We start from the raw sequence: 25,127 nt of genomic DNA on the forward strand, positions 1-25,127 counted from the left end.
CTTTGTCATTTACTACTACTCTTTTCTGGGCTCTCACTGTAGCTTTCTGCTCCATCTCTCTGGTTAGGTTTATTGTATGTACTTTAGATAGGTTAATCCTCTTTACTTTGACTTCACTCTGGTTGAGGGAATTGAATTCTGTTTGTCTCTGGCCTTTCTACTCCCATCTTCTGCTGCTTCTGAGCATATCCCTTACTCCTCAGTTAGACTAGATAATTCAGACTAGATATTATGCCTCTAAGCCTAATTAATATATGAATTATATATTAATATATAATATACAAGCCTTCTTATTGTATACCTCAGCATGATAAGTGGTTCTACAAAGAGCATAAATACTGGCATTACAAATCCTGACTCTGCCATTTACTAGTTAGGTGGCAGGGATTAAGTTAGTTAATCTGTATAAGCTTTAGTTGTATTATTTGTAAGCAAAGGCTAATACCACTTACTCTCTAGGTGGGTGACAGAATTTTAAAAATATGTGTAGTGCCATAGAGTAGATATTTAATAAATGTTGGCCTTTTTTTTTTTTTTTTTTTTTTTTTTTTTGTGAGACAGACTCTCGCTTTGTTGCCCAGGTTGGAGTGCAGTGGCGCAGTCTCGGCTCACTGCAACCTCCGCCTCCTGGGTTCAAGTAATTCTCCTGCCTCAGCCTCCCGAGTAACTGGGATTATAGGCACCTGCCACCATGTCTGGCTGTTTGCATTTTTAGTAGAGATGGGGTTTCACCATGTTGGCCAGGTGGGTCTTGAACTCCTGACCTCAAGTGATCCACCGGCCTCAGCCTCCCAAAGTGCTGGGATTATAGGTGTGAGCCACTGCACCCAGCCAGTGTTGGACATTATTATGTTACTGTTCCTTCTGCTTGAGGTGGTAACTCCCTTAACTCTGCTGCCCACATCCTTCCTGTCTTTTGAGGGATGGGTTCGTTTCAGAGTACCATGCCTTCCATAAAGCTGTTGCTGGTATTCATTTCTACCCCAAACTGGTTGTTAGTGCTTCCTCCTTTGAATTCCCATGACACCTTGTGTTTTCTTTCTTACAGCTTGTATGTGAAAATGCCACATAATTTCTTAATGGTCAAATCCATCTTTTCTGGATAAGTTATTTGAAGGCAGGGATGGTATGTTCAGCTTTGTGTTTTGGAAGTGGATTTGTTTGTTTTTAGTGTGTAGCAAGTGCTAAATTAGGTGAAGTTCTGCTTATTATAGAGGGTCAACATCTCTTGCTTATTCTCTCTTGTTTGGTAGTAATATTGTTTAAGACAGTATTAATATATATATGTGTATATATATATGTATATATATTTGAGATGGAGTTTCACTCTTGTTGCTGAGGCTGGAGTGCAGTGGCGCGTTCTCGGTTCACTGCAACCTCCACCTCCCAGGTTCAAGTGATTCTTGTGCCTCAGCCTCCTGAGTAGCTGGGAATACAGGTGCCCGCCACCACACCTGGCTATTTCTTTGTATTTTTTTTAGTAGAGACGGAGTTTCACCATGTTGGCCAGGCTGCTCTCAAACTTCTGACCTCAGGTGATCCACCCACCTTGGCCTCCCAAAGTGCTGGGATTACAAGTGTGAACCACTGTGCCCAGCCTAAGATCTTATTAATATTTTTTAAGGCAAATATCTCTTTCTGCAAGGCTTTTCAGATAAATTCTTCCCTGAGTAAATAGTTTTCTTCAGCGTATTTCCAGAGCACCTTGTTCACAAGGCTATTTAATTTTGGGGTGCATTGTAATACTCTATAATTTGTGAACCCTTTGAGACCAAATGCTGTGTCTTAACCAGCTGTTAATTTTTTATTTCCCTCCTTCCCTCCATAGAGCTCCAGTAGGGTATGCCCTTGATGTGCGATGGGTGCTCAAACATTTGTTGAACAAATAAAAGAATGAATGATCTCCATCTTTTAAAATACCAGAAGATACTAGCATTAATGTTACGAATCCACATAATGATTGCCATATGTCTGTATCTTCCTGAAGGTGTAAGAGAGAAGACTGTGTTAGATCCAGGAAAACCTTTTAACTGTGTAATTCGTTGGAAGTTTTTTCTGGCCTGACAAATATGTGGAGCTTATCTTTACTCTTAGAATTATACAGTGCTTCTAAGCCTAATTAATATATGCATGCGAGGCAATTTTTCCCCCCCTCTTCTGTTTGTGTTGTGCATCCAAAGATGATAGCTAGGAGAAATTTGATAGGTCTGTTGAGAAATAGCTAGTCTTCTTGAAAGTGCCTTAAAAAAAAAAATTCAGGGAAGACATGAGAATATGAATGGGTTTTAGGCTTTAATGTGAACTGAAGTGGGCTTGCTCAGCCAAAGGAGGGAGTAATTGCTTTTCCAGGATTCCAAAGATAGTCTCCATAGAGGCCCTATTTGTATAACCAGTGGACAAGACACAACACTGGCCCTTTAGTTGCTTCTAACTGTAAGAAAAGAGTGACAATGGGCACTTTAAATAATTTTAAGACACAAATGACAGAAAGTATAAGTTCCACAAGTTTCTAGGAAATGTTATAAATTATTTTAAAAAATTTTTTAAAGAGACAGGGTCTTCTTGTATCACCCACGCTAGAGTGCAGTGGTGCAGTCATGGCTCACTGCAACCTCAAACACATGGGCTCAAGAGATTCTCCTGCCTCGGCCTCACAAAGTGCCGAGATTGCTGGTGTAAGCCACCATGCCCAGCCTATAAATAAATTCTTGAGCTTAGGATTGTATAAGTTGGATATTCCTATTAACTATAGTAAAATCTATTTTATATGTCTTTAGCTAGTTTTTAAAAAATTATAGATACAATACCTCTTCATTATAGAAACTTTTTATAAGTACCAAATGTAAAGAGGCCGTGTGTAACCCAATGATAACTATTATTTGCCTTTTGACTCCGATCTTTTCCTCTGTATTTAAAAAGAAGCATACATTTATAATTTCATTTGTTTCTGCTTAACATTTTTCATAATAGTCAATTGTAGGCCACACCATAATTTACTTAACTAGATGCTTATTGAGCATGTGAGTTTTTGGTAGTGTTCTGCAAAGGAAATGAATGAATCAGTGGCTGAACTCTGTATTTTCACATACCAGTGAGTCTCTGTTATGGCTATACACATTGCGTAGTGGGGATGATTAATGAAGTGTGGTGGTTCTGCATTAATTGTTGCCCTGTTTCTGTATTCTGTGGATGTGAGAGTAGATTGTATTAGATATGTTTTTTTCTCCTGTTCAAATCTTGAATTTTTATTTTTTTTGGATACATATAATGCCCTTTATTTGGAAAGGAACATTATTAGATCAAAGGGAAATATTTTTAAGCCTCTTGATATATAGTGCCAAGTCACTTTCCAGATATTTTGCTTTCACCAGCAATATTTGAAGGTGCTTTTTTTAGTGATAGCTATAAAACAAACAAAGGAACAGCAAACAACAACAAAAATGAAAACTCTTGAACTAAATTTGTGCATGAAATATACAAAGTTTGGATTATTTTTATATTTTTAAAAACGTAGATCAGTTATTTGAGTTCATTCTTGCTGAGTTTGGTTTTCATTCTGTAAAACAGGTGATTTGATGAAGACTGCTGCGGGAGAGTTCGCAGATGATCCCTGCTCTTCTGTGAAGCGAGGCAACATGGTTCGGGCAGCTCGAGCTTTGCTCTCTGCTGTTACCCGGTTGCTGATTTTGGCTGACATGGCAGATGTCTACAAATTACTTGTTCAACTGAAAGTTGTAAGTATACAGGCCTATGTCTGTAATTTGTTCTATCACAGGAAGATTGCTACTGGCCTTCCTTAGTTCAGAATTCCTTAGGATTTAATTTGGTTTTGAATTTGGTTTATCTCAATGGACCAGAGATGTTTTTGTTTAGTTTCCACTTACTCCTCTATTCCAAGTATATATCATCCTGGCTCTATTCTGAGCCAGTGTTGTCTTGGCTGTAATGAAGAACTTGTAGCAAAGATACTGTTTTGACTCCTTCTCTTTTTCCAGTAATGATTAAATATTTTCCTTGTACTAGTAGAGTTCTGGAGTTGAGAAACCAAGATACATTAAATTTTGTACTTTTAGATAGAGGCCAATATTAGTATCTTTCCCACTATGAAGCTCCTGTGTAATTGCTGTTTAAATGTTAGAGGACCATGCAAACCCAAGAGAGCTAAGTTTGGATTGCTTTTTGAGTAGTTGTTAACAGGAATGAAAATTTCTAGGATGCCATCTTCTTTATTTACAGACCTACATTCAGAATTTTTGGGTTTTGGGGTCTTTCTTGTTTTATAGGTGGAAGATGGTATCTTGAAGTTGAGGAATGCTGGCAATGAACAAGACTTAGGAATCCAGTATAAAGCCCTAAAACCTGAAGTGGATAAGCTGAACATTATGGCAGCCAAAAGACAACAGGTACAGTCATGATTTGAGGATATATTAAAGTTGTTCATTTTACTATCTAGAGGGAAAAACTCATTCCATGTGTTTTCTGAAAGTACCATAACTTACCTTCACCAATATAGTTGCATTAAAACATTTAAACTAAGGTGTCTTTTCAGTATTGTGCTGTTAATAAAGTTGTAATTACATTGCATTCATGTTATGCTCCTATTTTAATTCTTGTGAACATTTTATCTTAAGTAGCTTGACAACTTGTGATGAAGGTAGTGTCTGGAGAGGTAATAGGTCTTTGTGTATTTAAGGATTAACCTGAGTTAGTGGTGCAGTTTTGTTCAGATTTTTAATAAAACCTTAATCCATTTAAACATATTGGAATTATCTCTGTATGAGAAAGTATCTCCATACCTTGCCCCACCAGCCCCGTGTCTTGTTACTTTTTAACTGTTTCTTATTGTTATTAGTATTTTCCATTGTGTGGCATGAGGATCAGTGTTACTTTCCAAGCTCCAGTAGCCCTTTGACCCTTCGGCATTTTCACTGTTGGGGTGCTTTGAAACCTTTCCTGTGCCCTTGCTGTTGGATGCTGTGTATTTCGGGTGTATATTCTTCAAGGAAGATCCATATATTGCTATCTGTCTTCTTATATCTTTCATAGTCCTGATCAAGCTTATGCTTAAAACAAGCCCCAAGAAGAATTGTTATTGTTAGCTAGTACCTTTATCAGTTAGGATACTTTGCACTGGAGTTTGCAGAAAACCCAGCTCCCAAACTGCTTGAAAAATGGGGGATTTATTTTCTCATTAAGTATAAGTCCTGAATTAGGCTAAGTGACTTCAGGGTTGTTAAATATAAGGGCTTTGCAGTATCATCAAGGATCCAGGTTCTTGATATTTTTCATCACAATCGTCTTCAGTGTGCCTGGCACTGGGTGGCTGCAGGGCTCTTTGCATGACATTTGCACATAATACGTCCAGTGAGAACAAAAAGGACTGTTCCTTCCACATGTCTCTCTTTATAAGCAAACAATCTAGAAGCTCCTAGCAGTCTTGTCCTAAATCTGAATTGTGCAACATGCCTATTCCTCAGTTATCCCTGGCAAGAGGAAAGGAGTCTGCCTGACTCAGAGTAATCCAGATCCACCTTCTGCTCTGGGTTAAGGGGTAGCTTTCCTGAGGACAGAAACACCCAACAAAAGGTCTGACAGGTAGTAGAAAGTTGGGTTGGGAGTAGTGGGAGTAGGGAATGGATTTGGGTGGGCAACCTGCTATGACTGCTGTAGACTTTTTTCATTACAGCAAGATGGTTGTCAGTCAATACAGAAAAACTTTTTTTTTTGAGACAGGGGAATCTCACTCTGTTGCCCAGGTTGGAGTACAGTGGTGGCATCATGTAACCTCGATTTCCCCAGGCTCAGGTGATCCTCCCACCTCAGCCTCCTGAATAGCTGAGACTATAGGCACAGGATACCACACCCGGCTAATTTTTGTATTTTTTGTAGATACAGGATTTTGTCATGTTGCCCAGGCTGGTCTTGAACTCCTGGGCTCAAGAGATCCTCCTACCTCTGCCTCCCAAGGTACTGGGATTACAGACATGAGCCACTGTGGCTAGCTAAATACTATTAATGTCTAATATATGACAGCTTCTTTTCTGGGGGCTTCTTAGTCATTTGGTTATATTTACATTAATATCAAAAATCTGTGCCATAGGGTTGAAAGGATTCAAATAAATAATATATGTACAGTGTTTAATATAGTGCCAGGCACTAAGAAGGCTCTTCTCAGTAGGCAGTTGGTGAATAATAGTTTATTGCTTATATTTCGAGTCATAAGATGTGATCAGACTAACTGCATATATGAGATCCTGGTTTTGCATTTCTAGTACTTAAGATTATACATGGTAATATAGCCAGGTTGGTATACCTAAGTTAGTGTAGGCTCAGTGTGCTTTTTTTTTTTTTTTTTTGAGATGGAGTTTCTCTCTTGTTGCCCAGGCTGGAGCGCAATGGCGCAATCTCGGCTCACCACAACCTCCGCCTCCCAGGTTCAAGTGATTATCGTGCCTCAGCCTCCCGTCAGTGTGCTTTTATAATTTATTTTTGTATTGGCTTAGTCTCCATCATATAAATTACAGGTATCTTTTCTTTTTGCTGGAGCTAATTGATCCTGAGAAGAACTTGTTTAATAGAATGGTAATCCTATAAATGTGGCAAGCTGGCCAAATTACATTCACAATTTATTTTAATTAATGGTTTTGATACAAATTCTCATTTGAATATGTGAAGTAAATAGTAAGTTATATTTAAAAGATACAGTTTGGCAAATAGTCCTACTGGTTTAAAACGTAGTCTGAGCTAGGTTTATGAAGACTGACTATTATTTAGACAAAATAAACATTAAGATTGCCACTATTGTGCATCATTGCAAAATGGCGGAATAAGTAAATAGATGTGGTTTTTTTTGTTTTTTTGTTGGTTTGTTTGTTTTTTTGTGGTGGACTCTCATTCTGTCGCCCAGGCTGGAGTGCAGTGGTGCGATCTCGGCTCACTGCAACCTCTGCCTCCTGGGTTCAAGCTATTCTCCTGCCTCAGGCTCCCGAGTAGCTGGGACTACAAGCGCCTGCCACCACACCCAGCCAATTTTTGTATTTTTAGTAGAGACGGGGTTTCACCATCTTGGCCAGGCTGCTCTTGAACTCCTGACCTTGTGATCCACCTGTCTCGGCCTCCCAAAGTGCTGGGAATACAGGCATGAGCCACCACACTCGGTCTGGAATTTTGTATGCAGTTCAAGAAACTTACTAGAAAGTAATGCTACCTGAGTTTTTTTTTTTTTTCTTCCAAAGCCAAATACTTCTCAATGCCTAAGTTTTAATACCATGTGCCATGGATCTGTGAAGAGTTCCTTGAACATAATCCCTTATGTATTTTTTTCATGTGTTTTTTTTTTTTTTAAAGTAGTAGCAAATGCCAAAGTTTTCTGAAATAAGATGTCACAGAAATATTGGAGTTATTATATACATGCTGGATAATCTTCTGTTTGCCCTTCTGTATTGTTTCCCACCCTTGTTTACCCTATTCTCTGCCCCAGGAACTTAACCTGCCTGGATTTCATTCGTGGGCTCCTGCTTGGGCTTGGTGAGTGGGAGCACCAGCAGGAGGTCAAAGGAGATAGAGTAATGCTAGGGTGTTGCTCTCAGGCCTCTTTCCTGCTGGGTGCCCTGGGTTGCTAAAAATGATGCCTTTCCTGTCGGGTGGCATTCTCTACACATCTTGCTCCCTGGTTTTGGTAACTGCTGCCTCCTCTTGTCCCTTCATGCCTAAGTGTCCTACCAGCTTTGTAGTTTTTCTGTGTTTTGCCCATACCTATGTATAATAGCATAGTCTCTATTTTTGAGTCACCCGATTTGATTTTATTCTATTTTTTTCTGCCAGGATTTTGAATGATACGTATTTTTTCTGCCAGGATTTTGAATGATACGTATTCCCATTTTCTTGGGTTTATAGTAAGTCATGGTCATTTGTAGTTTTCCTTGGGCCTAAGTTTTTAGCCTTAGCCTCCTGAAAGAGAATTCACTGAGTAGACTGGTTGTGGGCTCCTGTGTACCCCCTGTTCACAAAATGGTCTTTTATAGACTTGAGCCTTGGTGTATATTCCAGTAGACGAATGCTTTTCTTGGAAATTAAACAAATACTAATTTTATCCTAAGGGCCCAGCCTGATGGAAACTTCATTCTTTCTTTTGGGCACTGTCCATTGGCCTCCTTCAGTAGAATTTATTCCTCCTATTTAACTGTATATTTGTATCTGATAACTAACCTTTGGCTACCCACCTCTCCGCACTACCCTTCCTCACTTCTATGAGTCAACTTCTTAAGCTTCCATATAAATGAGAACATGTGGTATTTATCTTCCTGTGCCTGGCTTATTTGACTTACCATAGTGTCTTCTAAGATCATCCATGTTGCCACGAATGACAGAATTTTGTCTCTTTTAAATGGCTAAATAGTATTCCATTGTGAATATATGCCACATTTTGTCGTTGATGGACACTTAGGTTGATTCCATATCTTGGCTATTGCGAATAGAGCTGCAGTAAACACAGGAATGCATGTCTGTCTTTGACTTAATGATTTCCTTTCCTTTGGCTACCCAGTAGTGGGATTGCTGGATCATATGATTGTTCTATTTTTAGTTTTTTGAGGAAATTCCATACAATTTTCCATAATGGCTGTACTGATTTACATTCCCACCATCAGTGTATAAGAGTTCCCCTTTCCCTGCATTCCCACCAGCATTTTTTTTCGTTTCGTTTTGCTAATAGCCATTCTAACTAGAATGAGATGATAACCTCTTGGAGGTTTTGATTTGCTTTTCTCTGATGATTAGTGATGTTGAGGATCTTTCCATATACCTGTTGGTCATTTGTATGTCTTCTTTTGAGAAATGTATGTTTAGCTCATTTGTCTTTTTTTTTAAGACAGAGTTTTAGTGTGTCACTCAGGCTGGAGTGCAGTGGTGCAATCTCGGCTCACTGCAACCTCCACCTCCCGAGTTCAAGCAATTCCTGGCTCAGCTTCCTGAGTAGCTGAGACTACAGGCATGCGCCACTATGCCCGGCTGATTTTTGTATTTTTGGTAGAGTCAGGTTTTCACCATGTTGGTCAGGCTGGTCTCGAACTCCTGGCCTCAAAAGTGATCCGCCTGCCTTGGCCTCCCAAAGTGCCTGGATTACAGGTGTGACCCACTGTGTCCGGCTACATTTGCCCATTTTAAAATCAGATTGAGTTCTTGCTGTTGAGTTGTTTGAGTTGTTTGTATATTCTATATATTAATCCTTTATCAGATGAATAGTTTGCACATATTTTCTCCTGTTCTTCAGGTTGGCTCTTCACTCTGTTGATTGTTTCCTTTGTTGTGCAGAAGATTTTTAGTTTATATAATTCCGTTTGTCTATTTGAATATAACATTCCATTTTTTCCTGGCCTGTAGGGTTTCTGCATAGAAATCTGCGTTATTCTAATGGGAATTCCCTTTTATGTGACTTGATGCTTTTCTCTTGCTGTCTTTAGAATTTTATCTTTGTCTTTGACTTTTGACAATTTGACTATAATGTGCCTTGGGTGTATAACTACCCACTAATTATAACTACTTTTTTGATTCAATCTCTTTGGGGACTTTTTGGGCTTTTTGGATCTGTATGTCCATATCTCTCCCCAGACTTGGGAAGTTTCCAGCTATTATTTAATTAAATAGGTTTTCTATGCCTTTTCTTTTCTCCTTCTGGAATTCCCATGATGGGAATATTGGTTGATTTAATGCTATCCTATAAGTTTTGCAGGCTTTCTGCACTCTTTTTCATTGTTTTTTGTTTGTTTGTTTGTTTTTCCTCTGGGTAATTTCAAGCTACCTATCTTCAAGTTCTGAGATTTTCTTTTTTCTTGATGAAATCTTTTGAAACTTTCCATTGTATTTTTTATTGAATTCTTCATTGTTTTCACCATTAAATTCTTTAGCTGCATGTTTTCTGTTGATTCTTCTTCATACATTCTTTTTGTTGAATTTCTCATTTACATCCTGATTTTGGTGAATTTTCTATCTGTATTTTATTGTATCTCTTTGAGTTTCCTTAAGATAATTATTTTATTTTGTTATCTTTTTGAGACAGACTTTCGCTGTCATCTGTCACCCAGGCTGGAGTGCAGTGGCATGATCTTGGCTCATTGCAACCTCCGCCTCCCAGGTTCAAATGATTCTTGAGCCTTAGCCCCGTCCCTGCGCCCCCACCCCCACAACCAAGTAGCTGGGATTACTGGTGTGAGCCACTGCATCTAGGCCAAAATTTTAAATTCTTTTTCTGGCAGTTTGTTGATTTCCCCCTTTTTTTTTCTTTTCTTTTCTTTTCTTTTTTTTTTCCAGACAGGGTCTTGCTCTGTTGCCCAGGCCAGAGTGCAGTGGCATTTTCTCGGCAGTCTCAAGTAATCCTCCCATCTCAGCCTCCCAAATTGTTGGGGCTACAGGCATGTCATATCCAGCTTTTTTTTTTTTTTTGGGGGGGGGCGGTGGGTAGAGATACGGTCTTGTTATGTTGTCCAGGCTGGTCCCAAACTCCTGGGCTCACACTGACTTCCTTTTTATTGGGTTCTAGTATTAAAGAGTTATATTCCTTTCTTGGTGTCTTATTTACTTGCTTTCTCATGTTTCTTGTGTCCCTGTTTTGAGGTCTGTGCATGTGGTGGGACAATCACCTCTTCTACAGTCTTTTGAATGGCTTTTATAGAGACTTTCCCTTGCAGTTGGATTTTAGTGTGCTGGTTGGGGAGTGTGTGTTGGCTCTGTGTCCAGTAGGAGCGGTAGTACAGTCTTCATGCAGCTTCTTCACCTGTGTTCAACATCAGCAGTAACTTTGGGTGCCTCAGTTGCCTAGGCTGTAGAAGTTTGTGGTAGTTGTGGCAGTCATGTAGGTCCTTGGTGTCAAGGGTTTTTGGGGTCTTCCTCTTCTTGTTTTTCCCACAGTAGGGAGACTTAGCTGAGGGGATCCCTGTTTGTGTCAGGTATGACACAGTGTACAAGCAGCTGCTGTGGCACTGGGTTCCAGGTACGGTGCTCGGGGTGGCTGTGAGGCTGGGGTCCCAGGCTCAGGGTTATGTGAACTTACTGTGGCACCTGGATCTTGGGATGTATTGGGTGCCTGGCTTTGTTCTCTATGGCAGAGTTGGATGTCAGTTACCCATAAAGCCAGGATCTGTGACTCTGAGGCACCCCAGTAGCTTTGGCCCAGGGGCCTAGGTTGAGGTTATGATTCTTTCCTTAGGGGGCAGGGCACAGCATTGGTGTGACTTGGGAAGAAGGGGTGCTCGGGAGGTTTGGGCCCAGGGAGCAGGGTGTATGTAGCTACAATTTGGGAACCTGAGCCAATAGGGCTCAGTGGTAAGTTGGAGCCCAGAGGATGAGGCACCATGCAGTAATGACTCTAGGCCCCCGGATGGTGGAGCTTGGCAGTATCCTAGGCTCTGTGAAGCCAGGTGCAACAGCAGCACATATCCCAGAATGGCAGAGCACAGCTGTTGTGTGGGCTCTGGGGAGGGGAGGGAACAGCACAGCGATTACTCTACTCTGCAAGGAGAGGAGTGTCTCAGCAGTTCAGACTCTAGGGAATCCAACTTTAGGGAAGCAGAATACTAGAGTTGTTTGGCCTGTAGGGTGAATGTCTCTGCTCAGCCACTGCTCTGTTTCCCTTGGATGCAGGGTACTATGTCAGCTCAGCCCTGGGATGCTCAGCTGGTTCAGGGCACCAGTTCCCCAGGGTCAATGTGCTGCTTCAGCGCAGGCCTGAGGGGCATGACTTTTCTGGACAGTCCAGCCACTGATTCCTTGGGATGCAGGGCACCACTTCTGCTAAGGCGCTTGGATGCGTGACTGCTCTGGGTGCCATTTTCTTGGATGCAGGGCACTGCTTCAAGTTGGGCACTAGTGTGGGGTGACTCCTCTAAGCAGCGAAGGTACTGTTTTCCCTGGAAGGGGAGTGATATTGTTTGGATTTGTGTCCCCACCCAAATCTCATGTCTAATTGTAATCCCCAGTGTTGGAGGAGGGGCGTGGTAGGAGGTGATTGGATTGGCGGGGGCCGGGGGGTCGCAGATCTGGTTGTTTAAAATCTCCCCCTTTGCTCTCTTCCTCCTGCTCTGGCCATGTAAGACATGATTCCTTTCTCTTTGCTCTGTGCCATGATTGTAAGATTCCTGAACCACCCACCTCCCGTCCCGCCCCCACTGCCAGCCGTGCTTCCTGTACAGGCTGCAGAACCATGAGCCAATTAAACCTATAAAGGTAGTCCTTTATAGCAGCGCAAGTATGGGCTAATACAGGGAGAGAAGAGGGGTAGATGGAGTGGCTTCCTCTCTCCTTGGCCCCATGAGTAAGGGTATAACAGTTGCTTGCAGCTTGGGGATGTCTGGCCAATTGGTTGTGATAGTTTGGTGGTGACTTAGCCTTGGGGATGAAGGGAAGTTGTGGCCACTCACTCTAGGAGCAAGACACACTCTAGCCATGGTTCCATTTCCAAGATGGTATATAGCACAGTAGTTGCATGGGCTGTAGAGGGCAGGTCACAGTGTCGTCCCCTTCTTGGAGGGAGCACAGCAATGTGGACTCTAGGCAGGTCCCTCAGCTGGGCTTAGTGCCTATGAGAATTGCAGGGATAGTGATGAGGTCTGTGTGTGTCCAAGTTGTTGATGGGGGTTGCTGAAATCCTCTTGCTTACCTCCTCGAAATGGGGAGGTTTGTGCTGGTTCCCGGGTGATCCTGGTTGGGGTATAGGGTGGTGGAGGCCTGGTGTTTCCTTCTGTTTTCCATGTGGCCAGCCTGAGATTTGTCACCAGGGTTTCTGTAACTCCTCTGATGCGCTCTGGTGCTCTATCTCAGTTATTTTTATTAAAATGTAGTTGTTCAGTCATTGTTTTGGGTGTTGTTTTGAGGGGGATGAATGCTAGGAGCTGCTAGTTGGCCATCTGATGTCACTGTTTTAAATCCTTTGTAAACATAAACTCATTTAATCTTCACAAATAACGTGAGGTAGATACTATAACTGGTCGCATATTAATTTTAATAGAGGTCATGTAATCTTGCAAGGTCACTCGTCTAACAAGTGGTGGAGCCAGGATTTGAACCCGGGTTGTTTGGCACCAGAGGACAGAGATACTGGTTTTAATTGTTCCTATAATCACTACTGCCTAGAACATTGCCTGGATATAGTGGTGTTCAATAAATATTTGTTTAACAACTGAGTGACTGAACCACTTTGCTGTACTGGAATTGGATTCTAAGTGTGACGCTAATCAGTTACTTTCTAAGTAATTGGATTCTAAGTGTGGCTGGAATATTATTTGCTGACTAGAAGTGTTGAATTCCCATTAGCTGCATGCTGTTCTTTGACTGTAAGTGTAAAAGTGATGGCAGAAGTAAGGATGGGTTGGTATCAACCTTAGGTCCTGTGAGAAAGGACCACCTCTGCCTCACATTGTCAACTCTGGCTTCCCAACATGATAGTGATGTAATAATGCTTTGATGCTTACATTCCCTCCATCTGTGTGCAGAGAGCTTATTGAGGTATTTGATGAGAGTGTAATGCTTCTTATTTATTACCTAGTCTATGAATTCTTGCCTTTTGTGATTATTTTTTCCTGAAAACTTGGACACTGAATAGTAATGTTATTGTCAGTGTTTTATTTGTAAATAATTTGGACTGGTTGGATTGTTTGACCATGGACCGTTTTTTTAAGTGTAGCCATTTGTATCCAAGAGAAATCTATGGCTATAATTTTATATTGTAAAGAGAGAAATAAGAGGAAACTTTCACTTGAATTTTCAGCTCTTGGTTAGAGGCAGTGTTATAGATTGCTTAGAAGTTAGTTTCTATTTCTTGGTCAATCCATGGGATATTATTGTTCAGATTACATTGAAAGCAATTCTTTGACTGTTCCTGAGTCTGCTTGAACCATCACTGGGTTGGTGAAGTTGGGGATTATGAAAGCTAAAGTAGACCAAGAAACTCTAGTTTCATAAGTAATCTATTATGTTGCTTAATAGGTCACTTTCCTCAGTAATCTGGATTACTTATTGGCATTATGTATCTTGAAAAGAGTACTTCTAATCATTATTCTTATTACAATAAATAGTGCTGTACTGTGATAGTGTCCGTTTTCTTTATGTAACAAAATCTAATTTCTTTGTGCTAAGGCAAGAGCAGTTCTAAAGAGAAAAAAAAGAATACTTTAGCAGTCAGGACAAATGATGGTATTTCATTATTATTTTCATCATAGATTAACATATATCCCTCATACTTTGTAAATAGGAGTCTATCAGAGATACAGTGTGATGAGGGCAAGACATTTAGAAAATGGCACACAGAACATATGCACCAGCTGTTTAAGCACAATGGTTAACCCTAGCTCCTTGTCATAACTCAAGTCTTGAAATGATCACCAATTCTCTAAATCCACAGGGTCTTGTTTCTGAATATTTAGCCTAATGTAGTCTTTGGAAAAGTAGAAGTTGGTAATACCATACCAGGCAGTGGCTTAGGAAAGTCATGTGTTGAATAGTAATTATGGCACCTGCTAACTTGAGATGACTGTAAGTGTCTTTGGTAACTAACCTTTATAAGAAGCTATGCTGATCTAGGTTATAGATACTTAGGAGGAATGCCAAAGCTGATTGCAAAGCATTTTTATAAAACGGTAGACAATTTAAGTGCTTAAATGCAAATGCCTTCCTAGAAAACTTTTAGAGCCCCTCAGATTGTGGTGAAGGCAAGACATTTAGAAAATGCCACACAAAACATGTGCACCAGCTGTTTAAGTGTAATGTTTAGTCATAGCCCCTTGTTGCTTGAGTCTTTAAATGATAACTGATTCTTTAAATCTACAGGGTCCTGTTTTTGAATATTTAGCCTAATGTACTGTGTTACAGGGCATTTGGAGTGCTGTGAGCTATTACTTGCAACTTTAGATTCCAAATGAGAAAAGAATTCTAGGAGGAAAAGTAAGCTGTCATATTATACAAGGTTTGAATAAAGATGCAAACCTAAATATATACTGAGATGAAGTTTCAGAAAACGGAAGCCAGTTTGGTGTCTCTAATGCCTAATTAGGAACTCATCTAGAAAGATGAACCACTAAATAGCTAAGTCAGATGGCTAATTGAGTAATTGACTTTGTCCCTTCTAACTTGGTCAATTTTCTGTTACTGTTTACACATGTAATACTCAAAATTGTTTAAATTTATACTCTAGGATTTAGTTGATGACATTAATATTGACATTTTAACATGTAAAATAAGAGTTGGGCTACCATTTGGTGATCATTTAGAGTTATCACCTGTATTCTTCTTCTGTGGTGGTGATCCATTTTTACTAAAGCCTTTTCTTCCCTTCTGAGTATTGTGAGTGAAAGAGGGATACCAGAAATACCCGCTTCCCATTCCCATCTTGCTTATTTTTGGCATCACTTATTTGTCGCTTAGCATATCTACTCAGCCTACCAAGTAGATGCCATCATTAGTGGAAATGATGCCAAGGACCTCAAATCCTTCTTACTGTGGATTATAATTATGGGGTAGAAGCAATGAAAAAAAAATAGTTTAAGACCGTATCTGTACAGAGTATTATAATCATAGATTGGGGCTATGAAGCACATACGCCTCAACTTTATGGCTTACTGACCTGTGAACTGTTTAATGTACTGTGTAAGAAAAGTATGGTTCTGTGTCCTAAAGTGGTCTTTGGGGTGGGGAGGGGAAGAGGAGGAGTTACGTGCTTGTGAGAACAGCCTTGCCATATCCTCACCTAGTTATGTAGTTCATACATACCTGTGGCATCCTGTCCCAAATTTCACAAAACTCTTATAATTAAATTATGTAACTTAATAAAAAATAATCCTCATAATAAGTCTTACTCTGTTTGAATGTATCTCTTCATGATCTTTCTATTTTTGGTTGGTATAGGTACATATATCTATATAGAGTTGTAATCAAGATGCTAGGCAGTTTGTTTTGTCTTTTATTTAATGCCTTATTTAGTGCTGTGCTAAGTACTTTACATACATTATCCCAGTTAATCCTCAAAACAATGATAAGAAAGGTACTATTACTGCTCTTCTTTGACAGAAGGGGAACCTTAGCCCTGAGGGTTTAAAATAAGGTCATAAAATAGCCAGGAGAAAGTAGAGGTGGGGGTGGGGTGGATTCGGATCTAGGTCTGTGTGATTCCAAAGCTCAGAATCTTACCTACCAAGCCATACTGCCTTCTTTGTGATTGACTCTCAACTAGATTGTTAATGAAAATAATGTGTCTAATTAATAGAAGTTCTAACTTTTCAGCATTTACCGGCAAATTTTTATATGAGTAAAGCCCATATAAAGAGTGCTTCAATTTCTTGTTTTATTTACTCTTGTAGGAATTGAAAGATGTTGGCCATCGTGATCAGATGGCTGCAGCTAGAGGAATCCTGCAGAAGAACGTTCCGATCCTGTATACTGCATCCCAGGCATGCCTACAGCACCCTGATGTCGCAGCCTATAAGGCCAACAGGGACCTGATATACAAGCAGCTGCAGCAGGCGGTCACAGGCATTTCCAATGCAGCCCAGGCCACCGCCTCAGATGATGCCTCCCAGCACCAGGGTGGAGGAGGAGAATTGGCATATGCACTCAATAACTTTGACGTAAGTTATGCTTGGGCGGAAATTTCCAGCTCTTGACCATCCCCCAAAAGATAACAGATTTCTGGGGAAAAGTGATCAAGGCTTCTGATGATAGCTCAATTTCCACTTAGATCTGTAATCTAAGTCAAAAGAAATTATGAATCATCAGTCTACTTGATTTTAACTTGGCCTAAAACATTTATTTTTATTTTTGTTTTTAGTTTGAATTAAACTTCTGGATTCTTTATGTAGCTTGTGTTTCCTATGAGGTCATTCTTTACTGAGGATATGGGTTTGGTTCATTTCAACCAAGATTTTGACCTTCTGGCAGATGTGAAGCTATGGTAGATATAGAAACTAAGTACACATAGGGTCAGCCCCCTAGAGGCTCATGGTCTATTGGGAGATAGAGAAACATCATAAGTGACTGCAGCAAAAGTACCATCATTCTAATCTTTCTTGTCTGCCTAGATATACTTCTTTTCAATGACTAAATTGGAATAATGAACAGAAATTTAATCAAGTGGAAGCAAATTTGGGATTAAAATACTTTCTTAGCATAATGCCATAATTACTTTTCATAAACGATGCGCTAGGTCTGTCCTGTGTACACAACTCTAAGGTTAACTTTTTGGTGGGTTATGTGTTCTTAATTCCTACCCACAATGCCTCATGGCTTCCAGTAGATGGCAGCAGTATAAGTTTGTTGGTTTTTTTTTTTTTTTTTTTTTTTTTTTTTTTTTTAGGACTTTAAAAGTAACTGTTGGGGCAAATTAAAAAAAAAACAAAAACAGAAACAAAAAACAGAAATTGTGTTTCAGGTGACCAGTATCCTTTCATAAAGTAGGGATGCTATGAAATATAGAATAAAAAAAAAATTACAATGGAGTGCATTTTGTTTTTAAGTTTTTCCTTGCCTTTACCTTTTCTTTCTTTCACCACTTTACTTTCGCTTAGGTAGCTGATCCTTGTTGATATGCATGGCTGATTTAAGACTTTTTCATAAAGCAAGAAGGCAGTGTTAAGTCTAAAGACCATGGTGTTAGAACTCAGTTTTTACCATGGAGCTTTAAACATTAAATTATTTTATAACAAACTCTTATGGTGCATGTTAAAATTGACTAGCAATGTTGTTTTTTCCCCCTTCAAAATTTGGCAGTATTAGGTATCTTTCAAGGTAGTAGCACATTTTGCCCTTAGTTGAGTAATATCTACCAGAAACGACTTAACTTCTCAGGGACACAGGTATTTGTAAAATGAGGGTTTGTGCTAAATGATCTCAGGCCCATTGAGGCTCTGTTATTCTGTTAAAATTCTGTGACCATTCATTTCTCATTTTTGTTGGCCAGAAAGCATTTTGTATTCAGTTTTGACCAGAGAAATCCTGTAATAACCTAATCTTACAAAAAATGATCAGCTAAAATATAGGTTAATAATGAACTGAAGGTATTGCATGTTCAGTTTGAAAACTGAGAGTTCTTTGGAAGGGAAGGAAGAAATGTATACTTATTGGAAAAGGGCAAGGTTTTGGTAGAAAAAATTTGGCATTTAAGTTGAAATCAATAAGGACATAGTCTCTGTAAAGAAAAATTAAAGCTATAATATTTGCACAGACATTTATCAGGGTAAGAATAAATTATATCAAGTGGAGGAATTGGAGGGAGGCCAGTAGCTGCTGTCTTGAGGATGCCGATGTTTCACCTTGTACCTATAGCTTACTTGTGACCAGACCTCACTAAGCACTAGAAAAGCTGGATGTAAGTGGAGTCGGGAGGGAAGGGGAGACAGAAAAAGGATTTATTCTTATTGGAGTAGTTCTTCCTCACAGCTTAGCTTTTTGGGAGGATTGCTATCATCTCTTACAGAATACTAGAGGTCTTTGAGGAAAGAAAGTCTCTAATTTAGACATAACAGGATAAATTTGAGACTGAGTTATTTAGAAAACTTGATTAGATGTGTAAGATGAGGCAAATAGATGGAAATTCATTGTAAATGCATTTCTTTCTGAAACTTTAAGGTTAGAGATCAGTTTGTGTGTGTGCGCACACGTGTGTATATTTTAAGAGACAAAGTCTTGCTCTGTTACCTAGGCTGGAGTGCAGTGACACAATCATAGCTCACTGCAGCCTTGAACTTCTGGGTTCAAGTGATCCTCCTGAGTAGCTGGGACTATAGGCATGTGCCACCGTGCCCAACTTATTTTATTTTTTTGTAGAGACAGAGTCTTGCCTTGTTGCCTAGGCTGGTGTTGAACTGGCTTCAAACAATCCTCCTTCAGTCTCTCAAAGTGCTGAAATTACAGGCATAAGCCACCACACCTGGCCTGTTTGGCTTTTATTTTTTAATTTTTTTGTGGTGCAACAGTTCTAAATATCACATGGCAGTTTTATATTCTGCAAGTAGGAGGTAACTTTTATTTTCCTTGTAATTCTCATCTGATGATTTGAATTGCTAGTCTTATACAGGTTTACCTTTAGATGTTCAGAATAAGTTGTGTGAGCATCATATATTTGTATTTGTGGTATCATACCTTATCATGCCCTGTTTGGCTACATAGCATTACTTCCAGTGCTTTCTTTGAGGAGTGATCAACAGTAGGCCATCTTCTATGGGACAGCCCCTTACCTGCTAAGAAGTATAACTTTCTTTCAGATATTGGAATTTTTCTGTTAAATTTTGATATTACTAATAACACTTTTCTCACCTTGAATAAAGAAGGGAACAGAGATGAGTACTAACATTTGGTAATACTTTCTCTGCAGAAACAAATCATTGTGGACCCCTTGAGCTTCAGCGAGGAGCGCTTTAGGCCTTCCCTGGAGGAGCGCCTGGAAAGCATCATTAGTGGGGCTGCCTTGATGGCCGACTCGTCCTGCACGCGTGATGACCGTCGTGAGCGAATTGTGGCAGAGTGTAATGCTGTCCGCCAGGCCCTGCAGGACCTGCTTTCGGAGTACATGGGCAATGTGAGTTTGACAGCTTTTCTTTGAAGTAAGATATTTATGGATGAGGAGTTTTCTATAACATGTTGGATCTGAGATGTTTTCACTATAAATACCAAATATGTCCTTGACTCCTTGATTTTTGGGGGTAGGTCAGATTTTTTAAGGAATAGATAAATGGCTAAGTGGCTCTTTGCTTTCTCCAGCTTATTGAGAAATTTTCAACTTATAAAAATCATACAGTGAATACCTAGGAAATTTATCTGTATTCATCAATTAACATGTAGATACATGTGTAGGTGTGTGTATATATAAACGTATATGTATATATGTGTATATACACAAACATCCTTTTTTCCCCTGAAACCTTTGGAAGAAAGTTGTAGACATTGTGATGCTTCACCTCTAATATTTTAGCATGCCTCTCCAAAGAATAATGACTTTCTATACCACTAAAGTTTCATTATCCCAAGTAGGTGGCTGTCTAATTTTGGGCAAAAGGGAATGTTGAAAACCTGCCTCTTCAATATTTATAGTTTGTGAAAGTTTTTTCATGAACCATATTGAATGTCACAAGAGTAGATAATTGCCAAGTAGAATTACATGAAGCAAACTCTGGATAGTGTTTTTGAATTTTGAAGGTTTGTACATAAAAACCCAGGCTTGATACCCAACTTTTTTTTTAAAGGCCATAGAAAATTCTATATTTGTTGATTTTTCTCTATTGCCATATGTCTTTCTTTTTTTCCTTCCCTTATACTTCTTCTATTCTGGTTATTTAATGCTAGCTTAGGGTTCATGTCATTTAGACCTTGGACCCAATATTTTACTGTAGCTAATTAGCAATAAATTAAGTAAAAATTATATGAAATCATTTTAAGGGGAAGAAGGACAACACAAATTAGTTGTCATCACTAGTGTTTTTTTACCTGTTTAACACCTAAAAAAAAAGATCTTGGTCCTTTCTCATTTGTTCATTTGCCATACATCTTGTCTATTCACTTACAGGCCTGTAAAAGTTAATGGGTGATGGTAAATCATGGTGGAATTCCTAGGGTGAAGATGAATGCCTTCCTCTGTTTATCTTGTCTCTACCATACTGTGAAATTAGTGATGCATATTGAATTTTTTAAAGCCATTGCCCCCTGGGCATGATGGTTCAAGCCTGTAGTCTCAGCGTTTTGGGAGGCTGAGGTGGGTGGATTGCGTGAGCTCAAGAGTTTGAGACCATCTTGGGCAACATGGTGAAATCCCATCTCTACAAAAAATACAAAAGTTAACTGGGCATGGTGGCACACACCTGGTCCCAGCTACTCAGGAGGCTGAGGCGGGAAAATGGCTTAAGCCTGGGAGGTTGTGGCTACAGTGAACCACAGTCGCGCCACTGTGCTCCCGCCTGGGTGACAGAGCGAGAGTGTCTCAAAAAAAAAGCCATGTTTTGATGATAGGCAGTCTACTTCAGAAAAATGAGATTAGAGGTTTTGTTAAATCAAATGGAAAAAGTGGTTTTTAAGTCACAGTGAAAATGTGGGACACATTTAAAAATCCATAGCTAAGACTGAACATTAGAAAATATTTAAAAAAATGGATATGTTGCAGAATGGCTCACAATGTTGCAGTCTTAAACAGGGGAACAAAAACTCATGGTAAGTGGATCAGTCATCTGCTATCATGTGTAGTGCTGGAAATGGTGTAAAAGTGTCTGATGTAGTTATGATTAGGAAATCACTTAAAAAACAGACTTTGGTGGGAAGGAGGATGTGATAAATCTGTTCCGATTGCTCCGTTTTAGAGCCTCCTAATCAGTCTATAAGATATTCCTTGAGTCTTGAGGTTGGTCACATTCTTGGGCCAATCACCCCTGGTCATGAGTAACCTTGAGGTTTCGAAACCTGGAGTGCCATACAAATAGTACTGTCTATTCATGCCATCAGTGTAAGAAAAGGTGGGAAGCACTCATTTATACTGAAGACATGGAGACCGCAGTAGCATTCTTAAGTGAAAACTGGAACAATGTGTGATATGAGGCTGAAATTTGAGTATCATGGTAGGGATCTTGAAAGAAATCTTGACCGGGCACGGTGGCTTATGCCTGTAATCCCAGCACTTTGGGAGGCCAAGGCAGGCGGATCACAAGGTCAGGAGATTGAGACCATCCTGGCTAACATGGTGAAACCCGGTCTCTCCTAAAAATACAGAAAAATTACCTGTAATCCCAGCACTTTGAGAGGCTGAGGTGGGCAGATCACAAGGTCAGGAGATGGAGACCATCCTGGCTAACATGGTGAAACCCTGTCTCTACTAAAAATACAAAAAAATTAGCTGGGCATGGAGGCGGGCGCCTGTAGTCCCAGCTGCTCTGGAGGCTGACGCAGGAGAATGGTGTGAACCCAGGAGGCGGAGCTTTCAGTGAGCTGAGATCACGCCACTGCACTCCAGCCTGGGGAACAGAGGGAGACTCCATCTCAAAAAAAAAAAACAAACCCAAAAAACAAATAAACAAACAAAAAACAGAAAAATTAGCCAGGTGTGGTGGGGGGCCCCTGTAGTCCCAGCTACTCGGGAGGCTGAGGCAGGAGAATGGTGTGAACCCGGCAGGCGGAGCTTGCAGTGAGCCAAGATCGCACCACTGCACTCCAGCCTGGGCGACAGAGTGAGACTCTGTCTCAAAAACAAAAAAGCACAAAAGAAAGAAATCTTCTTGAGATTATTAGGAATGTATTTTAGGAGATGGTCTCTGGATATGTTTCTCCTAAAGGTAAAAATCTTTAGTTTCCTTTTATTGATTCACGTAACAGTGAACAGGCTTGGTCCTGTCAAAAAGCATTGGAGTGAGGATGAACGGGAAGGGCAGTGGAGCACACTTGAAGAAAGCTTAGAATGATAAAAGGGTCTGGAAGAAGCAGAAGCAACTGGGGATAGATTTTTGCTTATTTATGAAGCATTCAAAAACATTTAGAACCTCTAGTGAGTGTCAGAATATAACCAGCAATGTCTGCCTGTCACTCAGTTCATTCTGAGTATGTGACACATGCAAAGCAGTGTGTTGGGCACAATGTAAGAGGAGGAATGAGGCTCTGATCCCTCCCTTCTGGAACAGACAAAGTTTCTATAGGGGGTTTAATGGGAGTGTCATCATAGGTGCAGCCAAAATGCTGTGGAAATTGCAAGGAGGTTGAGGTTATTTCTATCTGGGAAATCCAGGAGGCTTTCTTTTCTAGAAGATTTATTTTGTAATCTTTTGGTTGACTTCTATCTTGATTTTAAAAAAATCGTTCATTTTATTTCTGTTGAAAAATATTAGACAAATTATGTTATGTGGAGAATTGAAATCACCTACATTAATTCATACTTGTTTACTACGTGGAACTTTGTAAACATTGTTGTAAAGTCCAGAAAGGCTCACATAATATTCCCTTTTTCTGTTTCTTGGATTCTCTCATGTTGTTATTAATATTTTTATAGACACACATTCTTAGAGTGTCTTCTTTCTTCATTTTGTGTTGCTTATTACCAGGTTCCACTGGCTTTTTCTCTGAGGCAGTGATTCTTTGGATGCACATTACAGTCCTTGGGCAACTTAAAAATCTTGATGTTTCAGGTGTACTCCAGACCAATTAAGTCAGAATCTCTGGGTCAAGATCCAGGTGTCAGTTATTTTAAAACACTTCGCAGTTGATTCCAGTGTGCAACTAAGGTGGAAAAACTGCTCTGGTAGTTTATTCCCTTTGTCCCTTTCTGTCCCCACTGCCATTACCTTACTTCAGTGTCTCCTCACTTTCTCCATTTTCCACTTTGTTTTGCCTGCCCAGGCCAGGCTAAGCTCCTGTCTTTAGTACTAGGGCATTGTTCATTATGTTCTGGAAATTCCCTTCCTACCTGTGTAAACCTAATCTGCTCTTTCTTCAGGCCCCACATTTGTTTTTCATCTCTTTGCTGAAGGCCATTTCAAACTACATCATCTTACGTTATTTCTTTGGTGCTTGAAGTTTTGTGCCTTATTGTATACTCCCTTGAATTGTTGTTTAATTGCATTTCTTTTATCCGTTTTATTCTGCAACTAGGTTTTTAAGCCTTTGAAACATGACAACTCCTTAAAAATATTCATTCATGGTCTAGTATAATGCTGCAAGAGGTACTCAGTAAATGCTTGCTTAATGAACTCTTGCTGGTTTGGAGGAATGAATAAAATGAATAATGTTGGATTTTCATGGTGCTAAGGATATAATAGTGTGGTGGAAAAAACCAAAGACCCTTACCCTTATGGGCCTTACATTCTACAGGGGATGAAGGAGGAGGCTGTGGTGGTTTATTTCTACTTCCTATTAGATCTTTCAGTATACAGATGACATTTGTTGAAAAAATTAAACCAAATACTGTGGAATAAGCAATTAAGTGAAAGCGATATCTTAGAGCAGAGTTAAATTTAATTCATCAGCTGAGGGCCAAATTCCCTTTTAAAGTTTCCAAGGGTCAGGAGGCTAGCAGCCTTAATGTTATTGCTTGCATAGTGGTTTGATGAAGAGTTGGTAGGTAGTCTTGGCTCTACAGCTAACTTACTGTACGGACTCTAAGGAAATATTGACATAAAAGTAATGCATTTGACCTCTACTTACTTAACATTAGGGAAATATTACAGACCCATGACAGTGGAGGTTTTGCGACCATTCAGTGTATCCTTGTAGTTTCAGAGATGACTTCCAGGTTTCCTTGAAATGAAATGTGGTTATTGTGGTTAAGTTTAATTTGTTTTGGCTCTGTCAGCCTAAAGTTGCTTTGCCTGTGAGAGAGAAAAACAGCTTTGGATGGATGTCATAATCTTAAAAGGTTTAAAAGTGAATGGATTGAAATTAAAATGAAATGTAATTAAATTTGAAAAAGTTATTACCATTTTATTTTTTTCATGATTGAAAGCCAGACGTGCATTAAATTACCGAAACACCACTACTATTAGCATTTAAGGATATATATTTTCTGGTTTTTTTCTTTTCTTCTATGCAGAGCATAAAATAACAGTTTTAATTCTCTCAGTGTTTTCTGCCTATAAACATGAAATATCCGTAGAACTAGGTTTCAAACTATTAAGTTAATGGGTTAAAACAGTCTGCTGTCCGGTTAATGGGTTAAAATTTCTGTTTTTCAAATACATAGTGACTTGGTTGCCCAGTTGTGTGTTTTAATGTTCTCTGAGTTATTTCAGTGCTACTGAGAAAGCCTTCTGAAGGGCCCTATGCTTTATAGAGCTGACTTCTTTATTTCATGCCTTTCATTCTGCTGAGGGATATGCTGACTGTTAATATGTTCCTTTCTCCCTTTTTTAAGGCATGTGTTTTTCCAATAGTAGAATTTATTGGAACCAAACTTGTCTCTGTTACCATACCCCCCTTCAACCCTGACTCCTCAATGAACAAATAAGCAAAACCTACCCCTTCCCCAAAACCTCCAAATCTGAATATACTTAATACAATGTCTGAAACATAAAGGACCCTCAGTCTTTGAAATGAACTCCATTTGGTTTTGACCAGAGCAGTCTTTCCCAGCAGGTCATGGTCGTGTTTGACTGACTGGCGTTAGGGCTTATAATGGGTAAGAACAA

General features: G+C 39.6%; 1 protein-coding gene across 3 annotated transcripts in view; it reads left to right on the forward strand.

The window, feature by feature from the left end:
- The window catches only part of CTNNA1 (catenin alpha 1), a 177,093-nt gene that overhangs the window by 50,393 nt on the left and 101,573 nt on the right, over positions 1-25,127 (forward strand). For all 3 annotated transcript variants that reach the window (XM_024246966.2, XM_002815937.5, XM_063724497.1), the window contains exons 4-7: positions 3,568-3,734; positions 4,284-4,403; positions 16,344-16,610; positions 19,352-19,555. In XM_024246966.2, the coding sequence (XP_024102734.1) occupies positions 3,568-3,734; positions 4,284-4,403; positions 16,344-16,610; positions 19,352-19,555 (758 nt within the window). The remainder of the gene's footprint in view (positions 1-3,567; positions 3,735-4,283; positions 4,404-16,343; positions 16,611-19,351; positions 19,556-25,127) is intronic.

This window comes from Pongo abelii, chromosome 4, assembly GCF_028885655.2.
Source record: "Pongo abelii isolate AG06213 chromosome 4, NHGRI_mPonAbe1-v2.0_pri, whole genome shotgun sequence".
Lineage (NCBI taxonomy): Eukaryota > Metazoa > Chordata > Mammalia > Primates > Hominidae > Pongo > Pongo abelii.